The 22,078-nt window shown below is 39.9% G+C and overlaps 1 protein-coding gene across 2 annotated transcripts in view; it reads left to right on the forward strand.

Moving 5' to 3' along the window:
• Window positions 1-22,078, forward strand: part of LOC104546811 (ephrin type-B receptor 5) — a 45,118-nt gene that overhangs the window by 21,688 nt on the left and 1,352 nt on the right. Inside the window, exons 4-16 of one of the 2 annotated variants that reach the window (XM_010192297.1) lie at window positions 2,620-2,775; window positions 4,873-5,211; window positions 12,900-13,024; window positions 14,188-14,350; window positions 15,208-15,322; window positions 16,892-16,895; window positions 17,257-17,264; window positions 18,126-18,181; window positions 18,297-18,416; window positions 18,826-19,073; window positions 20,005-20,220; window positions 20,434-20,583; window positions 20,725-20,918. In XM_010192297.1, the coding sequence (XP_010190599.1) occupies window positions 2,620-2,775; window positions 4,873-5,211; window positions 12,900-13,024; window positions 14,188-14,350; window positions 15,208-15,322; window positions 16,892-16,895; window positions 17,257-17,264; window positions 18,126-18,181; window positions 18,297-18,416; window positions 18,826-19,073; window positions 20,005-20,220; window positions 20,434-20,583; window positions 20,725-20,918 (1,894 nt within the window). The remainder of the gene's footprint in view (window positions 1-2,619; window positions 2,776-4,872; window positions 5,212-12,899; window positions 13,025-14,187; window positions 14,351-15,207; window positions 15,323-16,891; window positions 16,896-17,256; window positions 17,265-18,125; window positions 18,182-18,296; window positions 18,417-18,825; window positions 19,074-20,004; window positions 20,221-20,433; window positions 20,584-20,724; window positions 20,919-22,078) is intronic. The other variant, XM_010192298.1, reaches the window with a different exon arrangement.

Here is a 22,078-nt window from a genome sequence, read left to right on the forward strand (position 1 = left end):
GATATCAAAGCACCGTGTAAAAACAAATGTTTGTTTATTTTTAACACAACCATGTTTTAAAATAAATTTTATTTACTAAATAACAGACAAATTGTTCTTCATTCACAGCTTCGTATAGCTTCCTATATGATTTGCAATTGGGCTAGAGATTAATTTACCTGAATTCTCTTAGCACTACCCTTGTATGCTATGGGGTATGTTTTTGCACTGCAGGGGTAAAGTCTGTGTCCTCTACAGATACCCTTTTAGCATCACATAGACTACAGGCATTATCATTATCTGTTCATTTTCACTACTGTGACTAGCAGTAAGGTCATTGTCCCACTTGATGTCAGGCTCCAGTACTGAATGAAGAAAAAGAACCAATCTCCGGAGTCTACCTTGACAAGTGGAAAGAATGTGCCATTAGTTCTAAGCCTTAACAAAAGCTTGAGAAGGGGTTTGATGCAAGAAAAAATGGATGAGATAAAATGACTTGTAGGAAAATAGATGCTTACATTGAATTCAGCATTCTCAAATTTGAAATAAATAAAGGAAGATCCCTGAAAGTGGTAAATTTTGGTTGAATGACTATGCAGTGAGTTGGATGAGAACTTCCCATTCATAATGCTCATAGTTTCAGTACAGATACATTTGCCAAGAAATGTGAAAATTATATCTACATCTCTGGCTGTTAGCAAAGCCTTAAACTGAATGAAAGCGATGTAATTCATACAGTGGACAAAATCTTACTTTTTTGTCCATGGGAACATAGGGACAGATCTTTCCATATGAGAAGAATTTGACTTTCTGCTAGATAATCCTGAAGGCAAAGGCAGATGCTCTTTTCTTACTGTCATCCATTGTATGCAAAATAACAAACTCTTCCCCGTTCCTTTCCATATGGTAATGTATCACACATTGAGTGTTACAGTTTTCTGAATGCTGGGAAGAATCATTGTTCTTCTAATAGCTACCATTCAGAGTCATTGAAGTCCCTTTTATGGTCTGGCCTGTTCCAGGACTTACCACTCTTATCACAGTACATGTGGAGGTTACTCTGCAGCCAAGAAGACTTTTGACAGAGAAGATGAAGTAACATAATGGGCGTGAAGCTGATGGGACTCCACAGATGTTATTGGCTGTTATGGCTGGACTGTGACTGTAACCTTTTCCGCTTTGTTAAGGTTTACATAGCTGCAATCCCACAGTATACATCAAAAATTCTATGATGGGCTTTGAAAACACAAAGCAAAGAGAATTTAACATATATGTGAGAAGAAGGTTAAATAAGCAAGCTACTCTGTTTTTCTGAAGTTAGTTGTTAAAAAAGATGCATCAATGGCCACTCAGCACCTCTGTGGGCTAGAAACATTTCCAAATAATTGTTATTGGAGGTAGAAGGCTGTAGGTACAGTAAGTAATACTCAGATGGGCTAATTCTGCAGCTTCTGATGTGGTGTTTCATTTTGGAATGTTCATTAGATACCCTCATTCCATATTAACACCTGTATACCATATTCTGCTCTTACACATTTTTGGGTTTTTTTTAGTTTTTTTGTAGTTTTTTGCTATCCACAATCCTTTGGATTGTTCTGCCTATGGTAATCACTAGAACAGTTTTTCTCTTGAGTGTGTCTTTTGTGTCTTTTGTCATCAAATACTCATCTGGGATCTATCTGAAAGTTTCCCATGCCTTGTAAATGCTCTTTATTGAGAAGTTAACTAACCAGATGTCAGCCCACAAATGAACTTTCGCCTGAGCTTGTTAGTCCATAAAATCTAAAAGAGCTGAATTTATTTATGTAGAAAATTAGCTTTAGAAAGCTTATATAAAACTTACATAAAAACTGTAAAAGCTTTATCCTAGCACTTCAATGTAACATCCAAGCATCTTCTGCTAGGTAAATCAGCATAGCATCTTTGCCAAATCTTGAATGTGCCATACTTCCATATTGTTAATGAGTTACTATTTTTAAAATTTTCTTTCCCTGTAGGATGGATTTCCATCCTTGTTTCAGCTTTTTGCATAGGCTTGTTCCTATGCATTTGCTGATTAAATTTGACCAAATTGGGAGGCTTTTATACAATACTGGGAGGTTTCCAGACCTGCAGGAAAACAATAGGACTGCCAATCTGAATGCCTGCTCCTAATTTTGATGCAAAATTAGCCATGGTAACTTATATTACTTAAAGCAATGAAACTGTTGAAGGCAGCAACAAAAATCTATTTTTGTGGATGTGTTGGGTACGTAGAAGGAGGTGTGGATATTACCTGTAACTGTTAGGGCTATTTCCAGACGGATCATATGACTACGCTCTTTAGCTTCTCCAATGCTAAAACTCTTTGAGTAAGTAATGAGAAGACAATTATTTCAGATGGCCAGAGCTGTCTCTGAACGGGTTCACTTTCATCTGTCAGTGAATCAATTTAAGCGCCTATTGTACAGAGCAAAATAAACCATTCTGAAATTGCAGCTTTACAATACATGCTCCATAAAGCAACAAAACTCTTAGTAGCTACTCTATGTAATAACTTCTCTGTACAACTGCAGTGTAAGTTAACTGTAAGATTGCATTGTTTCTGGAATCTGAGTTAATGAGTTTCCTGGTTTTCCTCTCTCATTTTCCTTCTCTTAGCCTGTCCCCTTGGTTTCTTTAAAGTCTCTGTGGGAGATGACCCCTGCCTTCTATGCCCTGCCAACAGCCATGCTCCGCTGCCAGGTTCCAGTGAATGTGCGTGTCAGAACCACTACTATCGATCTGTTTCGGATGGTTCTAATGCACCCTGCACTGGTAAGTACTCAGATGGAGTGTTTGAAAGCAAGAAGGGCAATTAATGAGAGATGATGTGCCTGAATAATTCAGGGGAGTTGCAGCTCACCTCTTCTCATGATCTCTGAAATAACCCAAAACCTCCCTTTTCTCCTCCAGTTGACTACAGGGTATATCCACTCACTGAATGTAGATGAGAAGGCAGAAGTGCTCCCACATGCTTTTTACAGTGTCGATACATTGGTGAAACTGAGTTTTGAGAATACTGGTGTGTTGCGATACTAGATGCTCAGAAATGAAAACAATGTCAAATTTTAGATTACTTATGCAACCTTAAATAAGTCCATTGCATGTATGCATAAGGTACAACTTTTGATGAAAGAATAATATATTAATTTCTCATGAAAACCTAAACTCATTTCATACACACAGTAAACATTGTTCATTGAAGGGGTTAACCAATATTTTCTTCCCTTTATAACTGAAAGTATGAAGACCATATTTACTGCACAGAATTCTAATTCTGCAAATCTTTTTTATGGGAAAATAAGTACTGTTTTCATTGGCTTCTCTATGGTTCTCATCATTTATAGCTTTTCACAGTCATTGATTATGAATGTTTATAGGTCAAGAGATAATAATTAGATGCAGAAAGTGAAATAGGGTTAGTGATTAGCACTCAAAAATATAGTTTAAATAATATTTAAAACAACAACCCTGAACTTTGTGGAAGTGACAGGGGAAGAAAAGTAACTCCCTAAAGCATCTTGCAAACACTTGGAAATGTGATTGTTGTTTTTTTCTGTAATCCCTTGCTTCCTATACTGCACAGAATCCATCCTCAGCAGCATCAAGCAATCTTTACTTCACAGGGATCATTTTTCCTGACCAGCTGTCTATCCTTTGCATTGACTGTGGTAAGAATCCTCAGGGAGAACTAGTTTGTGATCATGCAATTAAATACAATACAACAATGCAAATGCTGAGTGACCCAGTTAAGATTACAAAATACGATTTAGTTCTGACAGTTCCTAATGTACAAATGCTTCATCTTGTAAGTAATACATTTTTAAACAGTTTTCTGTTTGCAGTTTTCCAGCATAATTTATTTTTTTAACAACACTGGAAATGTGAGTCCCCAGGGAAATACAGCTATTGGAAATACTCAAGTGCTCCAGCAATGAACCAAAATGCAGCCAGAGAGGTGTCCCAACAAAGACCTCAGCCACGTAATTAGAAGGTGTCATCCTTTATATTGATCAGCGTTAGACAGAGAAAAGGCTTTGCCCATAGTTTTCCTTGATATTTGTTGACGGCAGAGTAATGGTGATAATGACGATTCGTGGATTTTGTTACAGCCTTCAGAGGGAAATGTTCTGCAAATTGTTTTCCTTGCTCAGCCTCTCTGTTTCTGCCCTTTCAGTCTTGCTTTGTGTCCATGCCCAAGTTTAGCACTGCTGCTTATTTTTAGCTTTCTAGCTCCAGTGTCTTGTCCCATTCTCACCCCCATGCCATCTTCTCACCCTCTGCATTTTCCTCCTGCTCTTCACTGCCTCTGTGCCAGCAAGGGAAGTGTTGGAGGCACAGAATGGACAGTTTTTCAGCTGTCAGAGTTTACTCCTGATGCTATTCAAGAATCTGGCCGGCAGCAGAAGTAACCATAGGGTAGTGATGTTCAGATCCTGCAATAGATGGAACAGGCTAACTGAAGCCTGAGAGAGTTCAGAGATCTTAGGTGCCAAAGGAGAGAATTAGAGGTCTCAGCAGAGACAAATTTTTACTGAGCTTGTGCAAAATTTAAAATTTTAAATACTTGAATTTTCCAAAATACTGACTGTTTTTTTAGGAAAAAATAGAAGTCAGACCCTTGAAACAAATACCCTTCTTGTTAATTTTGTTTCTCTAAAATGTGATAGTATAATTGCTCCTTCGTGCATGTAAGTGTATGTTTGATGAAGCAAAGAATCTGCCTTGTTCGGAGAAACAAGTAGAGAAGAGTAAGAATAAGAAGAAAAAGCAACTTGTTCTCATGTTCTTGTCCCCCATTTTTTTCTTCTCCCTTCCACTATGTATCTCCCATTCTTTCATGGGATTTTGATGTTTCATTCTGTCTTCTAGGCATTCCCTCTGCTCCCCGCGACCTTAGCTATGAAATTGTTGGCTCCAACGTGCTCCTGACCTGGCGGCTCCCCAAGGACCTGGGTGGCCGTAAGGATATTTTCTTCAATGTCATCTGCAAAGTATGCCCAGCAGGGTCCTCAGGGCCATGCGTGCGCTGTGGGGACAGCATACAGTTTGAACCACGCCAAATGGGACTGACAGAAAGTCGCGTGCAAGTCTCCAACCTCTTGGCCCGTGTGCAGTACACCTTTGAGATCCAGGCTGTCAACTTGGTGACTGAATTGAGTTCAGAAGCACCTCACTATGCCACCATCAACGTTAGCACTAGCCAGTCAGGTGAGGAGACCTTTGCATCTGAGTCCCAAAATTTCCACTTCTGTCTCTCATTTGATTTGCTTTTATCTTTTGAATCCTGGAGCTTTGTCTTATTATTTCTGTGTTGTGCCTTTTTTTATCTTGCTGTTAGTTCCATGATTTTGCTTCTGCCTTTCTCATTCCTGCCTTCTCTGAATGTGCTTTCCTTTCTTCCCTCTTGGCAGAAAAACTGAGTTTAGCAGCTGATGTTGTGGCTGTATATGGAGAAAAGTTGTTGAGGCAGAAGCTGGCCTGGAGAAGATGGCAATGGGAGATGCAGTTCTGTGGGTCAGACAAAGCATGTTGCTACATTATGCAAGGCAGAGGACACGATCAGAGTTTCACATGAATTTTATGAGCATCAGCTTGCAACAGCAGCTCTTAGAGAGCATTTCTTCATTTTCTCTTCACGTTCATTATCTCCTACTCTTCTCCATTTCATCTTATACTTCAGTCAGTCCGTCCAGCATTTTTACCTGTTCACTTTTCTTTTCTGTGTATTGAGATGCTCCATTTTCTCATTCTTGTTCCCATAACGACCTTTCATTCTCCTCATTTCAGTTCATACTCTAGTACACTTTAACAAGTGGTATTGTGTGTTTCATCAAATCTGTCTAACCTTTGCCTTGCTGCTTAGTAAGGAAGTAGAAAATGGAGACAGATAGGCATGGCCGAAAGATGAAAATACAGTTAAAAATACAGTTAGGTGCTGTATGACAAGAAAGAATGTATGCAATGATATTTACTCATCACCTAAATATACATGACCCTGGGATGGCATGTGTTAATACTGTGCAGTCCCATGGATCATAAAAGGATATGAAACTACAGTTTTTACAGTTCCTGGAGAGGTGTTTAATGGAATTTTGACAAAAGATTCAGAAGCAGGATCACCATTTCTATTTTACTGAAATTGCTCAGTGTTCTTCCACATGTCATGTATTTTCTTCTACCTTATTCTTGCCTTTTGTTATTGTCTGTACAGTTGCTCTATCACCCAATGCCTCCTCCCAGTGGGACGGGGTTCAGGAAAAGGAAGGAAGATTTGTGGGTTGAAATAGAAATATATTTAATAAAATAATAATAAAAAATCTAATATTAATAACAGTATTAATATAAAATACACAGAGTTATATTAAGCCAATATTATGGGGGAGTAGACTTCAGGGTTAGGACAGTAAACAAGTCCCTCTTGATATGTCAGCCATGGAAGAGGGAGCAGGAGGGAGAGGAAGAGAACGAGGAGGAGGAAGAAGGGCTGTCCCCAACAAACTCCCCAGTTTACAGTGAACATGACATTTATGGTATGAATAGTATTAATTGGTCAGCCTGGAGTCACCTTGGGGTCGGCTCCCCTAGGTTTCTGCTCCCCCCAACCTCTACAAGTGTTTATCTCAAGACCTTGAAGACCTTGAGCTCTATGGCAACCTGCATACCACTACTAGCTGAAACCTACAACAAAGTTTTAATCAACTTTCTTCCCATAAAATAGAGTGTTTAGTCCTTACAAAATTGCAGTTTTCCGTAACAGAAAACTGACTCTCAAATTCTGTCCCACCAAAGCAGGACACCTTTTCAACTTTGCTGTTCTGATAAGTGGCATTGGAATATTATCCTTCTGTCAATAGGAAGCAAAGGGTTTTTTATTGCCTTTTACATTATAAAAACATTAAAATGTGTTGTACAGTTGTATCAATAGTGTCTTGGTGCTTGTAACTAGGAACTAAGCTGCAGGGATGACTAAACTAAAATGCTAGTGGCTTGTGTGCTCAATCAAAGGAAGTGGAGATATTAAAGAGTTGAAGAGGAGATCAGGCTGATGAATAGCATACAGAAGGCTTATATATATGGAGGAAAACAGAGAACAGCATGAGGCAAATTTCGATTTTCTGTAAATATCATATACAAGGACATTTCTGCTGAATGTCAACAGTAAGATATTGGGCATATGTTGTTCTTTACAAGCAAGTATAAGCTGGTATGGAGAGGAATTATACACAGCTTGTATAAGAGCATATAATGAGTAGTAATGCAATAAGGAGGAGAAAGAGGGGGAACAATTTGAACTGAGTGACAGGAAATGTCTGTAAACATTTAGAAATGTGTAAAACTTAAACTCAAACAAATCCCAAACAAGATTCCACAGTATAATTGCGGAAACCCCTGCAGAACCAGGCTTTGGTAAAGCTCAATAGAAATGCTGCAAAACCAGATGTGGAATGATGGTCTTGGTTAAATAGTGTCTTTTAATTTCTGCTTCTATGTTTCTTCCCTTTGAAATGTTACCTGACAGGCACTGAGTAGCAGAGCATGTATAGGACACCCAGCCTCCTTAAGAGGCTGGCTGCAAGTAGGTGATCAGTTTTTGTTTACAGTGAAAGATATGGCTGGGTAATTTGTATGGTAACTCCAGGCAGTTCCAGGTGGGTGTTCTGTTAACATCCTCTTTCTTCCTCCTTCTCATCTCAGTGTTCCTCATGTATACCTGAGGTAATTTAATTGAGTAGCTGCTTCCTTCTCCTGCCTAGAATCACCAAATCTACCCTCTTCTTTTGTTTCTGTTTGACTTTTCTGACCACTCCTATTCCTCCAGGTGTCTCTTCGTGTCTTTGGGTGTGTTGGGAGTCTCTCTCTAAGGTGCCTCTCATGTGCACTGAAGCAGTTTCAGGGCAGGCCAACTTTCTTAAACAGCAATGTATACTGAATGGCTTCTTTTTGTGTTTGGTTCTTTCTTTTTTTTCCTTGCTTTTCCTCAAGATCATTGTGAGTGAGCTTGAGATGAGCTGCCCTCGATTCATAGTGACAGCTCATACTAACAAGGCCCTGCTTCCTCCATCACGTGGCATGTCTCATCCATACCCCCTCCTTCAATCCCTTCAGCAGCTTCTCACTTTAGCATGGCTTCTTGTTGTTGTGTTATTATAACTTATTATTATTGTTGTTATTGTTATTATACAAGCAGAGATGGACATTTTGGGATCTTATATTCTGAAAGAGACAAGGAGGGGCAGGAAGGCATGGAGGGTATAAAAAAAGCAAACTGGAGAAAGATAAACTTTCAGAATAAATTGCTATAGCAAAAATTTTCTCTCCATTGAATTGAAGGTGACCAAAGAAAGACCCTCCAGCTCTGGCAGTTTCTGAATGTTCTGCTTTCTCATACATCAGTCAGAATTCTCTTGCTTCTTCCAGTTGCTGATCTAAAAAAATCCTCCTCCCCACATTCTGCCCCTTTGTTAGAGGTATCTTAGCCAATATACTGTGCTGGAACAGTTTTCTTTTTCCCCTGCTACTTATTCTCTATTCATGTCTGTCTCCAGAACGCTGTTCATCCAAGAGTTTGCTTACTCCTAACAGTCTGCTAGCCCTGCTTCAAAGAATGATAGGATCCTTTGGTTACACAATCACATTTTTCTGTGGTAGGCTGATTATGATGTTCCTATACTTCAGTGACAATGTGTTTGAAGACAGAAATAAGGGCTGGCTCTGAAAAACTTCCTTTAATATAGTAAGACTTAACCTTCTATAGCAAAAAGCATCTGAAACCTGTTTAGATAGTAGTAGTGTGACATGCAAATATGATATGCAAATTACCAGAAGGAAAAGCTATCCAGAGATGAGACAAGAGAGAAGGAAATTGCTCTCAGCTCAGGTTTGAAGTGCTGAGGGCAAATACCTGAAGAAGTGTCAGGATATAAAGAAATAAGTTGGGAGGCTGTTAGAGATAGCATGAACTGCATGAGGAAAGGCTATTATGTATTTGCACTGGAGTTACGCTTCTTCACAGAGGGGAACCTGACATAAAGAAAGAAAAGAACTTAAAATCCAAACATATTATTAAATTAAAAAAATCAATCTGACTGAAATTTTAATTATTGTTTTAACATCTTCAAATGTATTTATCAGCGTAAACAAATATCTCTTTCCATATCTCAGGACAGAACTCAGGTTTTCATTTAAAGGACTGTGAAGAAAACTTTCTCTGTAATTACCTGTCCTTTTTTTTTTTTCCCCTACACCTTCCACTGAAGCATGTAGTAATGCCTGTTGCCAGAGACAAGCTAGTGAGCTTATTCATTCAGGCAGTTGTTACATTCCTAGAAAGAAGAGGAAGAGAGAAAGACAGCAGAGACTCAAATGTGGGAGCAAATATATGCAGATTTTTAAAAGCAAGTAGATTTTTTTTAACTGAATCCAGACATTATGAGAGCTAATGGAGATATGTGAGGATAAAGGTTATCAGAATATAAAGCTTTCAGAATATTTTCCACAATATTTTCAGAATATATTTCAACCTCACACCATGTTGCCTTGTGTCTGTGAAAAGATATGTAGCAGCCTTCTACATCAGTTGGATTTAGCACAGTGGGACCTGGCAATACCAAAAATTTGTAGAACTGCAGAAATTAAAGTTTGACAGTCTGAAGGCTTGTGTAAGAGGCTGAATGGGGACAAGGGCAGTTATGGGTAGTGCCAGAAAATTTAAGAGGACCTGTCAGAAGATTTTCAGGTGAAACGGTGTGAGAAGAGGAAAAGAATTAAATGTCAAGTATGATTATGAGATTATGAAGGGAAATGGATGAGTTGCATGAAGATGTTTTCTTTTCCAGAGACAAAAAGAGTGCTGTAGAATTAGTTGGCAAGAGCAGGGACATAGGCAAGGCATTTTCTTGATCAAAACAGGAAAGGAATAAAAATAGAGCTGTCAAAAGCTACATACTGCTGTGTTTTGCCAGGCTAAAACCGGGAGGTAAAGCAAGTGGAATGTGAGCTTTGTGTTCATTGTCCTCTGAATGAACTATATTAATTTTCAAAGTAACAAGCTGTTTGTTCATTTACGATCTGATTGCCAACCCTGAGCACTTGCCAAAAGTCCCTAAGAATTTAGCTCTATTGTTATTATGCCCTATCCCTGCAGCATGAGCAGAGAATGAATGTGCTTGTTTTCACATTTCAGGTTTCAATAACTGTTTAAATGAAGACAGAGACTTTTTGAGCAAGTAGAAATAGGAGGTGAATAGTAAAACATGGCACCTTGTGGCATAAAGGACTTTTTCCTGTTTATTAGACATGAGTGGAACCTATACACAAAAAGTAGGAATAATAGAGGTAAGGGAAGTGAAAATAAATGATTTGCTTTTCTGAAGCACTCTTCATCCACAGGAAGTAAAGTACAAGGCTGTGACAGAAGATAATCCAAGGTACTTTTAAAGGATTTTCAGTTATTTAGAGAAAGGTTAAATTGAAGTCTGTGGAAAAGACACAAGACATTATCAAAATAAAGATAAGATATTAAACACATAAAGAAGGGAATTTCCATGCTGTATTTAGACTGATCTTCCTTGAAGATGGGAAGATGTGTGGAACAAAGCTAGGGCCTTCATGCCATTTGCTTAGAATATGAGGATAATAGTATATATGAAAAGGTCATGAAGGAGAAACAAGAAGGTAAGACAGGTATGTTTGTAACTACTATTAGAGAATATAGAGGCATGTTAGAGACTATTAAAGGCATAGCTGAGGTGGATCAAATTAAGTGAAATATCACGAGTGACACTGGATGTTTTCAGAGGCTTATGGAGTGAGACACAAGGGGAAGAAAACCTATAAATATCTAGAAAGAACATGCAGGTCCTGGCATGGTTTACTTTAAATCCCAATTAAGTGTTGACCTGTGAGCCAGTTGTCTGAACTCCTCTAGTAGTTCATGGATGTCTAGTCAGTACTGCTGAATGAGTGATTCAGCTGTCTGGTCAGAATCAGAAAATGGAGAAAACTTGGAAGAGATCTCTGGAAGACATCTATTCAACCACACGCCTGCTCAAGCAGGGCCACCTTGAGTGGGTTGCTCAGGACCATGTCCAGAACACTTCTGAACACTTCAGACTCCACAACCCCTCTGAGTGGCCTGCTCCAGTGCTCAGTCACCCTCATGGTAGAAAGTGTTTCCTTGTGTTCAGAGGGAACCTTCTGTGTTTCAGTTTGTGCCCAATGCCTCTGAGCCTGCAGATGTTGTTTCATCATCTTCCCAGGGATCGAGGTGAGGCTGAGCTGCCTGCATTTCCCTGAGTTCTCCTTCTTGCCCTTCTTGAAGATAGGGTGACATTTGCTTTCCTCTATTCCTTAGGCATCTCTCACAGTCATCATGATCATTCAGAGATTATCAAGAGAGGCCTCAAAATGACATCAGCCAGCTCCCTCCTGGGTGCATCAGAACAGGGACCATGGAATTATGTAGGTTCAGTTTGCCTAAATATTCTCTTGCCTTATCTTCTACCAGGAACGACATCTTTCTTGCTCCAGCCTTGCCCCCGGTTGCTGAAGCCTGGAGTTCCTAAAGGCTGGTCTTGCTGGTAAAGACTAAGGTGAAGAAGACATTCAGTACCTCAGCCTTTTCCATGTCGTGTGTCACCAGGTCCCCTATGCCACCCAGCGGTGGGCTCACATTTTACCGAGTTTTCCTTTAGCCACTTATGTACGTAGAGAAGCCCCTCTTGCTTTTGGCATTCCTTGTCAGATGTGATTCCATGAAGGCTTTGACTTTCCTAACTGTGCTCTTGCTTGCTTTCTGGTTTAGATACACGTGTCCAAAGCCTTTTTGTATGTTTGATGTCCAGATCCTTGCTTTGTACATAAAGGGAAGTTGACATTTTTCCACAGCAATTAATATCTGACACAGAGTATAAGCCCTTAATACCATAACGGAATCAAGAGAGCTAACAGCTCCATCTGGGTAGAATATCTGGCTGTCCTGTTCACCAAAAGACAGAAACTTAGCAACTTATGTGCAAACAGACACAAAAACTATATGTGAAACTTCCACACATACACATTTAACAGTGACTTTGAGGTGGTGGTTCAGGCAGTAGTGCTGGTTGGAAGCCCATTCAGACTGGATTTCTGTGGTTCAGTGGCTCACAGATGAACTGAGGGTCTCAAATACGTTGGTAGTTTTGACATCTGGACAACAGTCCTCACAGGCATTGGCCTTAGTTCCAGGAGCTAGCCTGAACAAGGCTACATATCAGGCTATGAAAATGAGGTGCTTTCATTCTCTGTGATCTGCAACTGGACTGGGACCACTGAACTGAGGAATGCTTCAAAGTCTGTTCCTTAATGCGTCAGTGTTCCCATCTGCTTCCATCTTCTGGTTTGCAACAGTGATCTGGTAGTGAAAAGCCTCCATTACTCAGCCCATACTTGATTTTTTTCCCCAGGAAAATCGTTATAATCTGGGGGAGAAGCAGATGTCAGGTAGTGTGCTCTACTTTTGCTCTGACAGCTATCACATTGTTTGTTTGAGAGTGATCCTAGAACAATGTAGTGCCACTGAACACCTTGTCATCTTGCATGTAAAAATTGCAAAATTTGAAGCTTAGAACAATGTTCCAGCTACAATATAGATAATTTAATAATTCCTGTGTATGATCAGTTGGATATGGATTTCTCCATTTTCTATCTGTCAAAGCCATGAGTGACTGTATCTCCCAGTAGAGTAGAATCATGCCTGGATTTTTTCTGGTTATTTTATAAAGTACTTCATAGTGTAAATTAAGAGAAATTAAAGAAAGAGCTGACCTAACTTATTAACTCATCATAATGAATATTCAATTACATTTAATTGTTAAGCTTATCCCTTAACAATATCTCCTTCCCCTCTTTTATTCCAGTCCCCTCTGCTGTCCCTATGATGCATCAGGTGAGTCGTACTACCAGTAGCATCACACTGTCATGGCCTCAGCCAGACCAGCCCAATGGGTTCATCCTGGATTACCAGCTACGCTACTTTGACAAGGTGAGCAGAAAGTGATCGTGCAGTGCCAATAGTTGTATGGCTGTTAAGCAAAAGAAAACAGGGAAATCTTCTGACCAGGAGGTACACTCCTGGATCATGATGGATAAGGTGGATAAAAATGCTTCAGTTATGAGGGAAGAACAAGCTGTAGCAAAACCAAAAGTTCATAATATGCTCTTAATCTTACATGAGTCCATCTGCATTTCCCAACTTTGAACTATCTAGGGATGGTACAGATAAAAAAAAGAGAAGAAAAGTGTAGCTAAGCTAAACAGCTGTGCTTAACAACCTAATAAGTTTAACACCAGCTGACACAGGTAACAGTGGAAGGAGCAAAGTTTTCAAGTGTGTATGGGAACTGGACTCACAACATCCTGTCATTTATCTGTGGAGGGAAGTCCTATGTCCCTAGTTATGCCTGGAATGACATCTCTGAGAAATTTTGGGAGGTGGAATGCTCTCTTTCATTCACTAAGTGGCAGATACCAGTTATCTGTTTATGTGCTGGAATTACAGGGTGGCAAATATAATAAAGCTGCTCTCCATTCACATCTTTCATAACTCCTAATCCAACCGATTTGAGGGGAAGAGGTATGTAGGGCTGTTCAGACAAGCTCCCATTCCACATTCTTGATCTTTCACATAAATAGTTGTGCAGGATTGTGAAGGGCTACTGTTTTTGTAGCAGTAAAGGGGCCTGCTATTTGTAATAACATGTCTAGCAGCTTCTCGGGTACAGCATTACAGGTGTTCATGCTCTGGATTCACCTAGGAGAATACCTGAATTTGGAGCTTGTAGCAAGCAACATTTTGGTGCAGACTTGGGCTTCTTTGATGAATGTGCTTAGCAAGGACAAGGTAGTGTTGTCTCTCACTTTTTTTTAGGTCACAACTGAGGGTTATTTGCAGAGCTTTGTGGAAAGTCCAGGCCTCTAGGGATGAAAAGCAGTACCCAGGAGTGTGTGAGGAAGGGCCTAAGGGGATGAAAAGCAGCAACGAGTAGTGTGTGAGGAAGTCAGTGCATGGAATAGCAGTTGTGGTTGGGAGGATCTGTAAAAGATTCAAAGTATATTGAGCTGACATGGATATAGCATTCCTTGATGAGGAGAGCCAGCAGTGTGAGCAAGAGTCTCACATTGCTTTTTGGTCGCTGACTTTCACAGGCAGAAGATGAGGATAATTCGTTCACCTTGACTAGTGAAACCAACATGGCCACCATATCAAATCTGAGCCCAGGCAAGATCTATGCCTTCCAAGTACGAGCTAGAACAGCAGTGGGCTATGGCCCATACAGTGGAAAGATGTATTTCCAGACTTTAATGGGAGGTAAGTGCTACCATTTTGTACTCAGATCTGCAGATGACCATCATTCACTCATGTGTGTCCCTAAGTGTATTCGCTTGTCTCCTGAAGGACTGCTATCAGACACTCCTTCTCAGCTTGTATTTCTTTATATCATAATTTGCATATGCAGATTGATTCACTTAAAGAAGCTTCATGTTGTCAGAGCATAGTGCTTACGATCCCTTAGCCTTTGCTACCGCCATATTCCACAGTCCTACTCCTTGTTGCCTCTGATCAGCAGGAGCAGAGTGCGTCAGTGGAACGCTCTTTAGGAGTTTGTTACAGTACATAGCACTATACACTGCTACAGTTTGGTCTCCAGCTGTTACAAGACTTCTTACAGCTGAGTGCTCTGTAAAAGTCCTAAAGACAGGTGGTACACAGAACACGTACACAAAAGCTTGCCTTCCAGCAGTATCACCATCCATTCATGCATAAAGTAAAACATTCTCTTGTGATACTCTTTGGTCTGGACCAAACATTCTCATGTATGTTGTCTACAAGCTAAATTGATTGGTGACAATGGGATCAAAGCCCAGGTATTGAGTTAACATATACTTAAGTGGCTAGTGAGGTGTCAGTGGACTAGAAGAGGGAAAAGTGGATTCAGAGGGACCACTGGGTTTTCGGAAGTAGGAAGAAAGGCACTGGAAGCACAGTGACTGAAAGGATGAAGAGATAACCAAATCAAGCATTTGTCAAACTGTCATGACTAGCCTGGAAAGCAAAGGGCTGGTAGGGATGGAATTATGGGTGAGAACTAGTTGAGTAGAAGGGAAATTCTAACAGTTCCTGTCCTCTGCATTTGTGTGTGTTTATGCATGTGTCTTCCTTGCTAGGGGAGCGCTCAGAGATGGCGCAGGACCGACTGCCGCTTATCGTGGGCTCAGCACTCGGTGGTTTAGCCTTCTTGGTAATTGCTGCCATTGCCATCCTTGCCATCATCTTCAAGAGGTGAATTCCTTGACCGGCTCATGTGCCAATGCCTGCACTGCAGACAGTGGAACTTTCTTACCCCCACTACATAACCCCATCCCAAGGGAAACAGCCTGATCTACATTTATCCAGATGTCCTTGAGATGCCATTTTATAATTAAGGGAAAATCTTGCACCATTGCTTCTATCTGAGGAGCCTCTCCTTTGATAAACTGCTCAAATACTTAGCTGATATTTGGCTAGTTAGCAATAAGTACACAAAGGTAGCATTTTAAAGCTGGTGCTCAAAATTTATTTAAATGCATCGCTGTAAAGAAGGGACTGTAAATTGCATTTTAAGTAAGGAAGTGGAGAATGATACAATGTAGTGAAGAAGGACTGGTGAAATAACTATTTAGATTCACTGATTTAGAAGGTACTAAATACCCTTTAGCCAGGGACCAAGAGACAATAGCTCATTTGCTGAAGAATAAAAGCTGTACAATCCCAATGGTTCCATGGAACACTGACTCATTAAAAATAGGTTAAAGAAAGCAAATACCACTTCCTATTTTGGGAGGAAAAAAGAGCAGATAAGTCAGTGTAGAGGTAATCTGTTATAGTAAAAAAGAAATACAGAAATTTTAAAACGGAAGAAAGTAAGGGTCTCTAGCAGAGCTGCATAGAGGTACAAAAGTAAACAATAGGGATTTTGTTATTTGACGAAAAGAAACAGTCATTACCTGCTCCTTGACTTTACTGAGGTTTGAATTTAATGCCCTAGATTGTCAGTAATGGATTACTGTATTTTTGCTCTACTCTGCCTCTGCACAAGAGGGATTTTATAGCTTTTTCTGTTGATCTGAAAAAAAAATGTATAAACTACTTAACTTTAGAAAGTAACATCTAGTTTTAGTTATCTCTTTTGTTCTCTTCCTTTTTCTACATTTGGTTTCTCCTTCTGTGTATATTGTCTTCTAATATTTTTCTTTCTGGAAAGAAAAGAATTATCACGTATTGTTATATTTGCATTGTTGCCTCCTTTTGTAGATTTGAACTGTTAAAATATAATTTCTTGTTACAGCTGAAAATGTGATATTATGTGCACAACTCAATAAAGCATATATTTTTCTAAAAAAAAATAAATAAAGCAAACCCAGAATAAATTAATATTACCAAAACTGTGTTGGGGAAAGACATTAATGGGTTTCTGCAAATGTATCTACTTAAAAGGAAATATCATAAAAAATAGATTAAGTTATACTTGAAGGATCTTGTGCAATTAATAGACAGTGATTCAGGAAAAGTGGAGATACCAAGTTTCTATTTTAAATTTGTCCTTGGTAAGAAAAGTAAGCTTGAAGATGTAGGAAATGAGGAACACCACATGAACTGAGTAGTTATTCAAAAGGTTGGATATGGAGAGTCAAGTGCTGTAATTTTAACTTGTTTTTGTAAATTGATATGGTACAAATCGCCCAGATGCTATACAATGTGAAACACTTAGCTACATTAGCTAGTTGTTTTTTTTTAAATGATGGAAAACCATTAGTATGTCAGATAAGCTATAAAAAACATGAACGTTGGCCTGACTTTCAGATGGAATAGGAGAGTACCTCTTAGGTACAGGACCCCAGTGAAGCCAATTTCTTTCCACAACAGAACGAACAGATTTTGAAGGTAGAAATATCTGTGGGTTTGCAGTCTTAGCAGAATTTAAAGAGATAAGCCTGACATGTAAAAGTAATATACAAAGTTTCCTGTTATTGGTAGAATGACAGAATTAGTTCTGTTAGTAAAGAAAAGTAACATGTTTCATGATACTCTGCCTTCAGATGCTAATTGAATCAGAACCTAGAAGGTCTTGGGCTGAAACAGCAAATCACCTGAGTTGACACAAATCCACGTATACAGCAGGGATACTACAGGATACCATAGGGTTTGATTTACGATCCTCTTGTAAAATGGTTTAGAAAGGATTGTAAACTAGCATGAATTGTACAGTTTTGAAAAAAAATATTAACACTGTTGGGAATGAAGGAAGTGACTTGAAAAGGGAAAATATATTTAGAGCAAACCAAGAAAAACAGCTAAATATTTTGGGGAAGAAGATTGCTTGAATCACACACATTTAAAGAGAGAATGATATCTGAGAACCACCTATGCTGAGAAGGACCTATGCTTACTGGAAATCAGATATATTGCAGATTTATATGCAATAAATATTACAGTAATAAAGACCATACCTGTTTTGATCTGCCCATGCAAAAATCACATCATGGGCTGGATTTCTGTCCATCTGGCTCTGCATGGCTTGTTTTGGGTGCCATGCTTATGAAAAGGATAGTCAAAATAAATGCTTATAAGAGACCAGGAGGAAAAATAAAGAATAATTTATCTTTGGAGGATATTTATACAAATTTAGCATTGGAGTAAGTGGGTCTTAGAATGTTGTTGAAGAACTTAAAAGGTATCATAGGAGATGGCTTAGATTAGCTTTGAAAAGCATAATTTGTAGTAATAAAATGAAATTAAAATGCAAATTTAGCCTGAATAGCAAGAAAACTTCCGAGACAGTAATGTTAAACTGTTAATATTTTTTTTCAGGATAGTGCTGGAGGCCCTATCTTTTGTCATATGTAAAGTGGAGACGCAGTGGTGTAAAAGCTACCACACAGAAAACAAACATGCACTGGTTAGCAAGAGATGGGCACGATCTTAACACCCATATTCTACCTCTAATTTTCAAGAATTCTCTGACTCTTGCATTGAGAAGCCTACCCCAACATCCTGTGAGAGACTCTTGTGTGTTTTTTGACTTTCCTTTCTTTATGTCCTGCAGTAAAAGGCGAGAGACTCCATACGCAGACCGTCTGCAGCAGTATATTGGTGCACGAGGTAAGTGTTCTTGAGCAACAGATGGCAAGGGCCTGTGTCTTTTCAGGACTCGTTAACACCCATGTCTCTCAGGATTTGATTCTGGTGATGTTTTGGGCTGTCTTCTCCACTGCAGGACTTGGAGTGAAATATTACATTGATCCTTCAACATATGAAGACCCCAATGAAGCTATTCGAGAATTTGCCAAGGAGATTGATGTGTCCTTCATCAAGATTGAAGAGGTCATTGGATCAGGTAGTGTGAGAATCTGCAGGTTTTGAAGTGACTTCTTGTTCACCTTGGGACTGGACACACTACTGGCCTGAAATGGACCCAACCATGGTACATCAAGTGTCTCAGAATAGCTAACCTTCATTTTTACCAAAATTCATCTTAACCTACTTATCCTTAGATACTGGCTCCAAACCAAGTTTAAAAGACCATTTGAAGATTCACAGCTCCTCATTTGAACCCTGAAGATGTAGTCTCCAGCCTGAATGATTTCAGAGCCTTCATTAAGAACTTTACCTTAATCTAAACAGTCCTAGTAACCCTATTTCTAAGCAGCACCTGATGGCTTCCATAGTAGAATGTTTTAGTGTTCCTGAGTAAAATTCTTTGCTGTGTTTCCTTACTTGAGGTGTGTTTCTTCCCTCTCTGACAGGAGAGTTTGGAGAAGTGTGCTTTGGGCGCCTAAAAAACCCAGGGAAGCGTGAATACACAGTAGCTATTAAGACCCTGAAGTCAGGTTACACAGATGATCAGCGACGGGAGTTCCTGAGCGAAGCCAGCATCATGGGGCAATTTGAGCATCCCAATGTCATCCGTCTGGAGGGTGTGGTCACCAAGAGCCGACCAGTTATGATTGTCACGGAGTTCATGGAGAATGGATCACTGGATTCCTTCCTCAGGGTACCACAACCAGAGTCTCCCACAACCGTTACCTCTTCATCTTGCTGTGTGCCAGTCTCAGATCTGATAATTTTGCCTGTCCTTCCTCTTCACTCCTGTCTCTATAAGTCCTCAGTTGCCCTCTTCAGGTGCAATAGAAATAATAGCAAATTACCAGAGTAAGTGGTTTTGGGCCAACATGGTGAAAATATTCCAACAGTTCACCCATCATATAAAATCTCTTCATTATTTTAGACCTCACCAGCTCAAGTAATCAATGGTAAACAGTACTAAATTGTTTATCTTTGTATACAGTCTTTCAGTTCCTTATATGCATGCTCTAAAGTTTGCCTTCCTACTAATGTTTTTCAGACTTTATTCCCCTGAATGTTTTCAAGTTTCAACATTGTAATGAAGCAATGAAACTTTAGTTATTTTTGGACTCAGTGTTTCCAGCATTTTTTCTAGCAATGAAACATAAATACAGACATTTTTGTAGTACGGATGCTTCACTTATTTTGTTTTTTAATGATTCAGATGCTAATTCAACCACAAATGCTTTGGCAGGTACATTTTGAAGAACATACAAACCTATTGTTTAGAATTGTGTAGAACACGTTGTAAAGATCTTAAAACAGTAAGAGCAGATTTGTCTGCTCCCATTCATTTAGCCATCTTAGACTAGGCATAGGATGCTAAAGGAAGATATGGCCACAAGATGAGATTTGTCTTCAGAAGAATATCACAGTGTCTGACTTCATTTGAGATTCATTACCTTAAGCCCACTCTCCGTTCTTATTTGCTGTCCCTGAACCTTCAGATTTTGGCTGAAGTTAAGATGTATGTTCTCTAACTTCATAAATCAACCTTGTTACCTTGCTCTTTGTTAGTCTTCCCTGTGGCCTTCCTGTTCTGTAGTCATAAAAGCCTATGTTTGCCTCCCCACTTGCAGCAGAAGGAGGGACAGTTCAGTGTGTTACAGCTGGTGGGAATGCTACGGGGGATTGCAGCTGGCATGCGCTACCTTTCAGACATGAACTATGTGCATCGTGACCTGGCAGCACGTAACATCTTAGTCAACAGTAACCTTGTGTGCAAGGTGTCAGACTTTGGTTTGTCCCGTTTTCTGGAGGATGATGCTTCAAATCCCACCTATACTGGAGGTCTGGTGAGTTACCACGACGGAGCGAGTTACTGTAGGGCTGCCATCTATAATTTTTTTCTGTGTTCCTCCTTGAATTGGTGTACCTTCTTTAGTCCATCATGAGACCAGAGAGACCAGTGGGGTAGAGCATTCTATCTTGCCTTCGATCAGTATGTGATGTCATTTTCACAAATAGTCTGTATCTCACTAACATCCCGGTTGCTCTCTGCTTTCTAGGGCTGCAAAATTCCCATCCGTTGGACTGCCCCTGAAGCTGTCCAGTATCGCAAGTTCACCTCCTCCAGTGACGTCTGGAGCTATGGCATTGTCATGTGGGAGGTGATGTCCTATGGTGAGAGGCCTTACTGGGACATGTCCAATCAGGATGTAAGTTTTAGAAGTGGTGAGAATGTACATCTGTCCTGTATCAATTCAAGTAGAAGGAAGTCATACACTACCAAGTGATAGATTTTTTTGTTTTATTTTGTATTTTCCCAGCTGTAATAAAGCTTTGTTCTTTTCCTGCAGGTAATTAATGCCATTGACCAGGACTATCGCCTGCCACCACCCCCAGACTGCCCAACTGTTTTGCACCTGCTGATGCTTGACTGCTGGCAGAAGGAACGAGTTGAGAGACCCAAATTTGAGCAAATAGTCAGTGCCCTAGATAAAATGATCCGCAAGCCATCTGCCCTCAAAGCCACTGGCACTGGGAGCAGCAGGTATGATAATGAGTTAGTGCAAAATAATAGGGCTTGTCTCTGGGAAGGCATCATGAGGAAAAGAAAGGAGTAAATCTGGCTATACAGTATTTTTTCCAACCCTCTCATCTAACACTGGGTCCAAATAGGAAGGAAAAAAAATGAGGGAGGCAGTTAGAAGAACTACATGTTCTGATTTGCTTAATGGGTGATGAGGGGTTGTGAGTGCTGAATGTGAGGGGAGATAAATCTCTTGATATGGTGCACTAAGGATGATCATGAGTGAGGGATTTCAGGGAATGCAGGAAGGGACACATCTGGGTGTAATCACAAAAGGCGATGAAGACCTTAGCTTATGGACGGAAGGAAATCTCTAGCTAAAATCAGGATGCAGCTTGCATCCCATATTTTCCCAACTGCATTTTGCAACCTGATGAAACCAGAGGCAGGAGATCAGCAAAAGGAAAGTCTCTGGGAGGCATAAATGGCACCAAGACAGGATGGCTCTTGAGCTGATGATGAATTACATCCTGCTGGCCTGAAGGGTTTTTTCCCCATGGTTATCAACCTTGTCTCACTGCAATGTACTTCCCAGCTGGGGGAGGAGAAAAGTGCCTAGTCATGCCCAGTTTACTTAAAAACAGCACATAAAGTGAGTTACAAGTTTGGGAAAGATTCAGGTAAAAAGAAAAAGAGCAAATGTCATGTATAAACAGTCATTGGCCTTTTACTGCTATGCTTTTATCTGATGTGTGTTGGAGCTGAAACAACACACTCATTGTTTCATAGGTTACTTTCTGATCCAAAGAGTGCATCTAGGAGAGGGAAAGCTAGTTACAAAGGTAAAAAGTCATAAGGTCTCATCTCTTTGTCTCAGAAACTTCCTCACTGCAACTCTTTGCCCAGCTAATAGGTCTAGACCCAGAAAGTGTGGAAGGATCTGGGGCAACAAGAAGAGAGTGTGCCTGAGATAGTTTAAGACAGGAAGCAAGGATCAATTTCTTGGATTGGGTTGATTGTTTTCAAGCAGAAGAGCACAGGTAGTGTAGAAACAGAGCATCAAGATGGGACTTTAGGAATCAGGGCATGAAGAACAAATATCGTTGTTCTGCTCCATTCTGTGCTTGATCTCATAACTCTGAGCTTACTAGTGTGGTCAGCTTATGCTGGTAACGTGGGTT

The sequence above is a fragment of the Mesitornis unicolor genome, unplaced genomic scaffold, assembly GCF_000695765.1.
Source record: "Mesitornis unicolor isolate BGI_N332 unplaced genomic scaffold, ASM69576v1 scaffold7959, whole genome shotgun sequence".
NCBI classification, from domain to species: Eukaryota; Metazoa; Chordata; class Aves; order Mesitornithiformes; family Mesitornithidae; genus Mesitornis; species Mesitornis unicolor.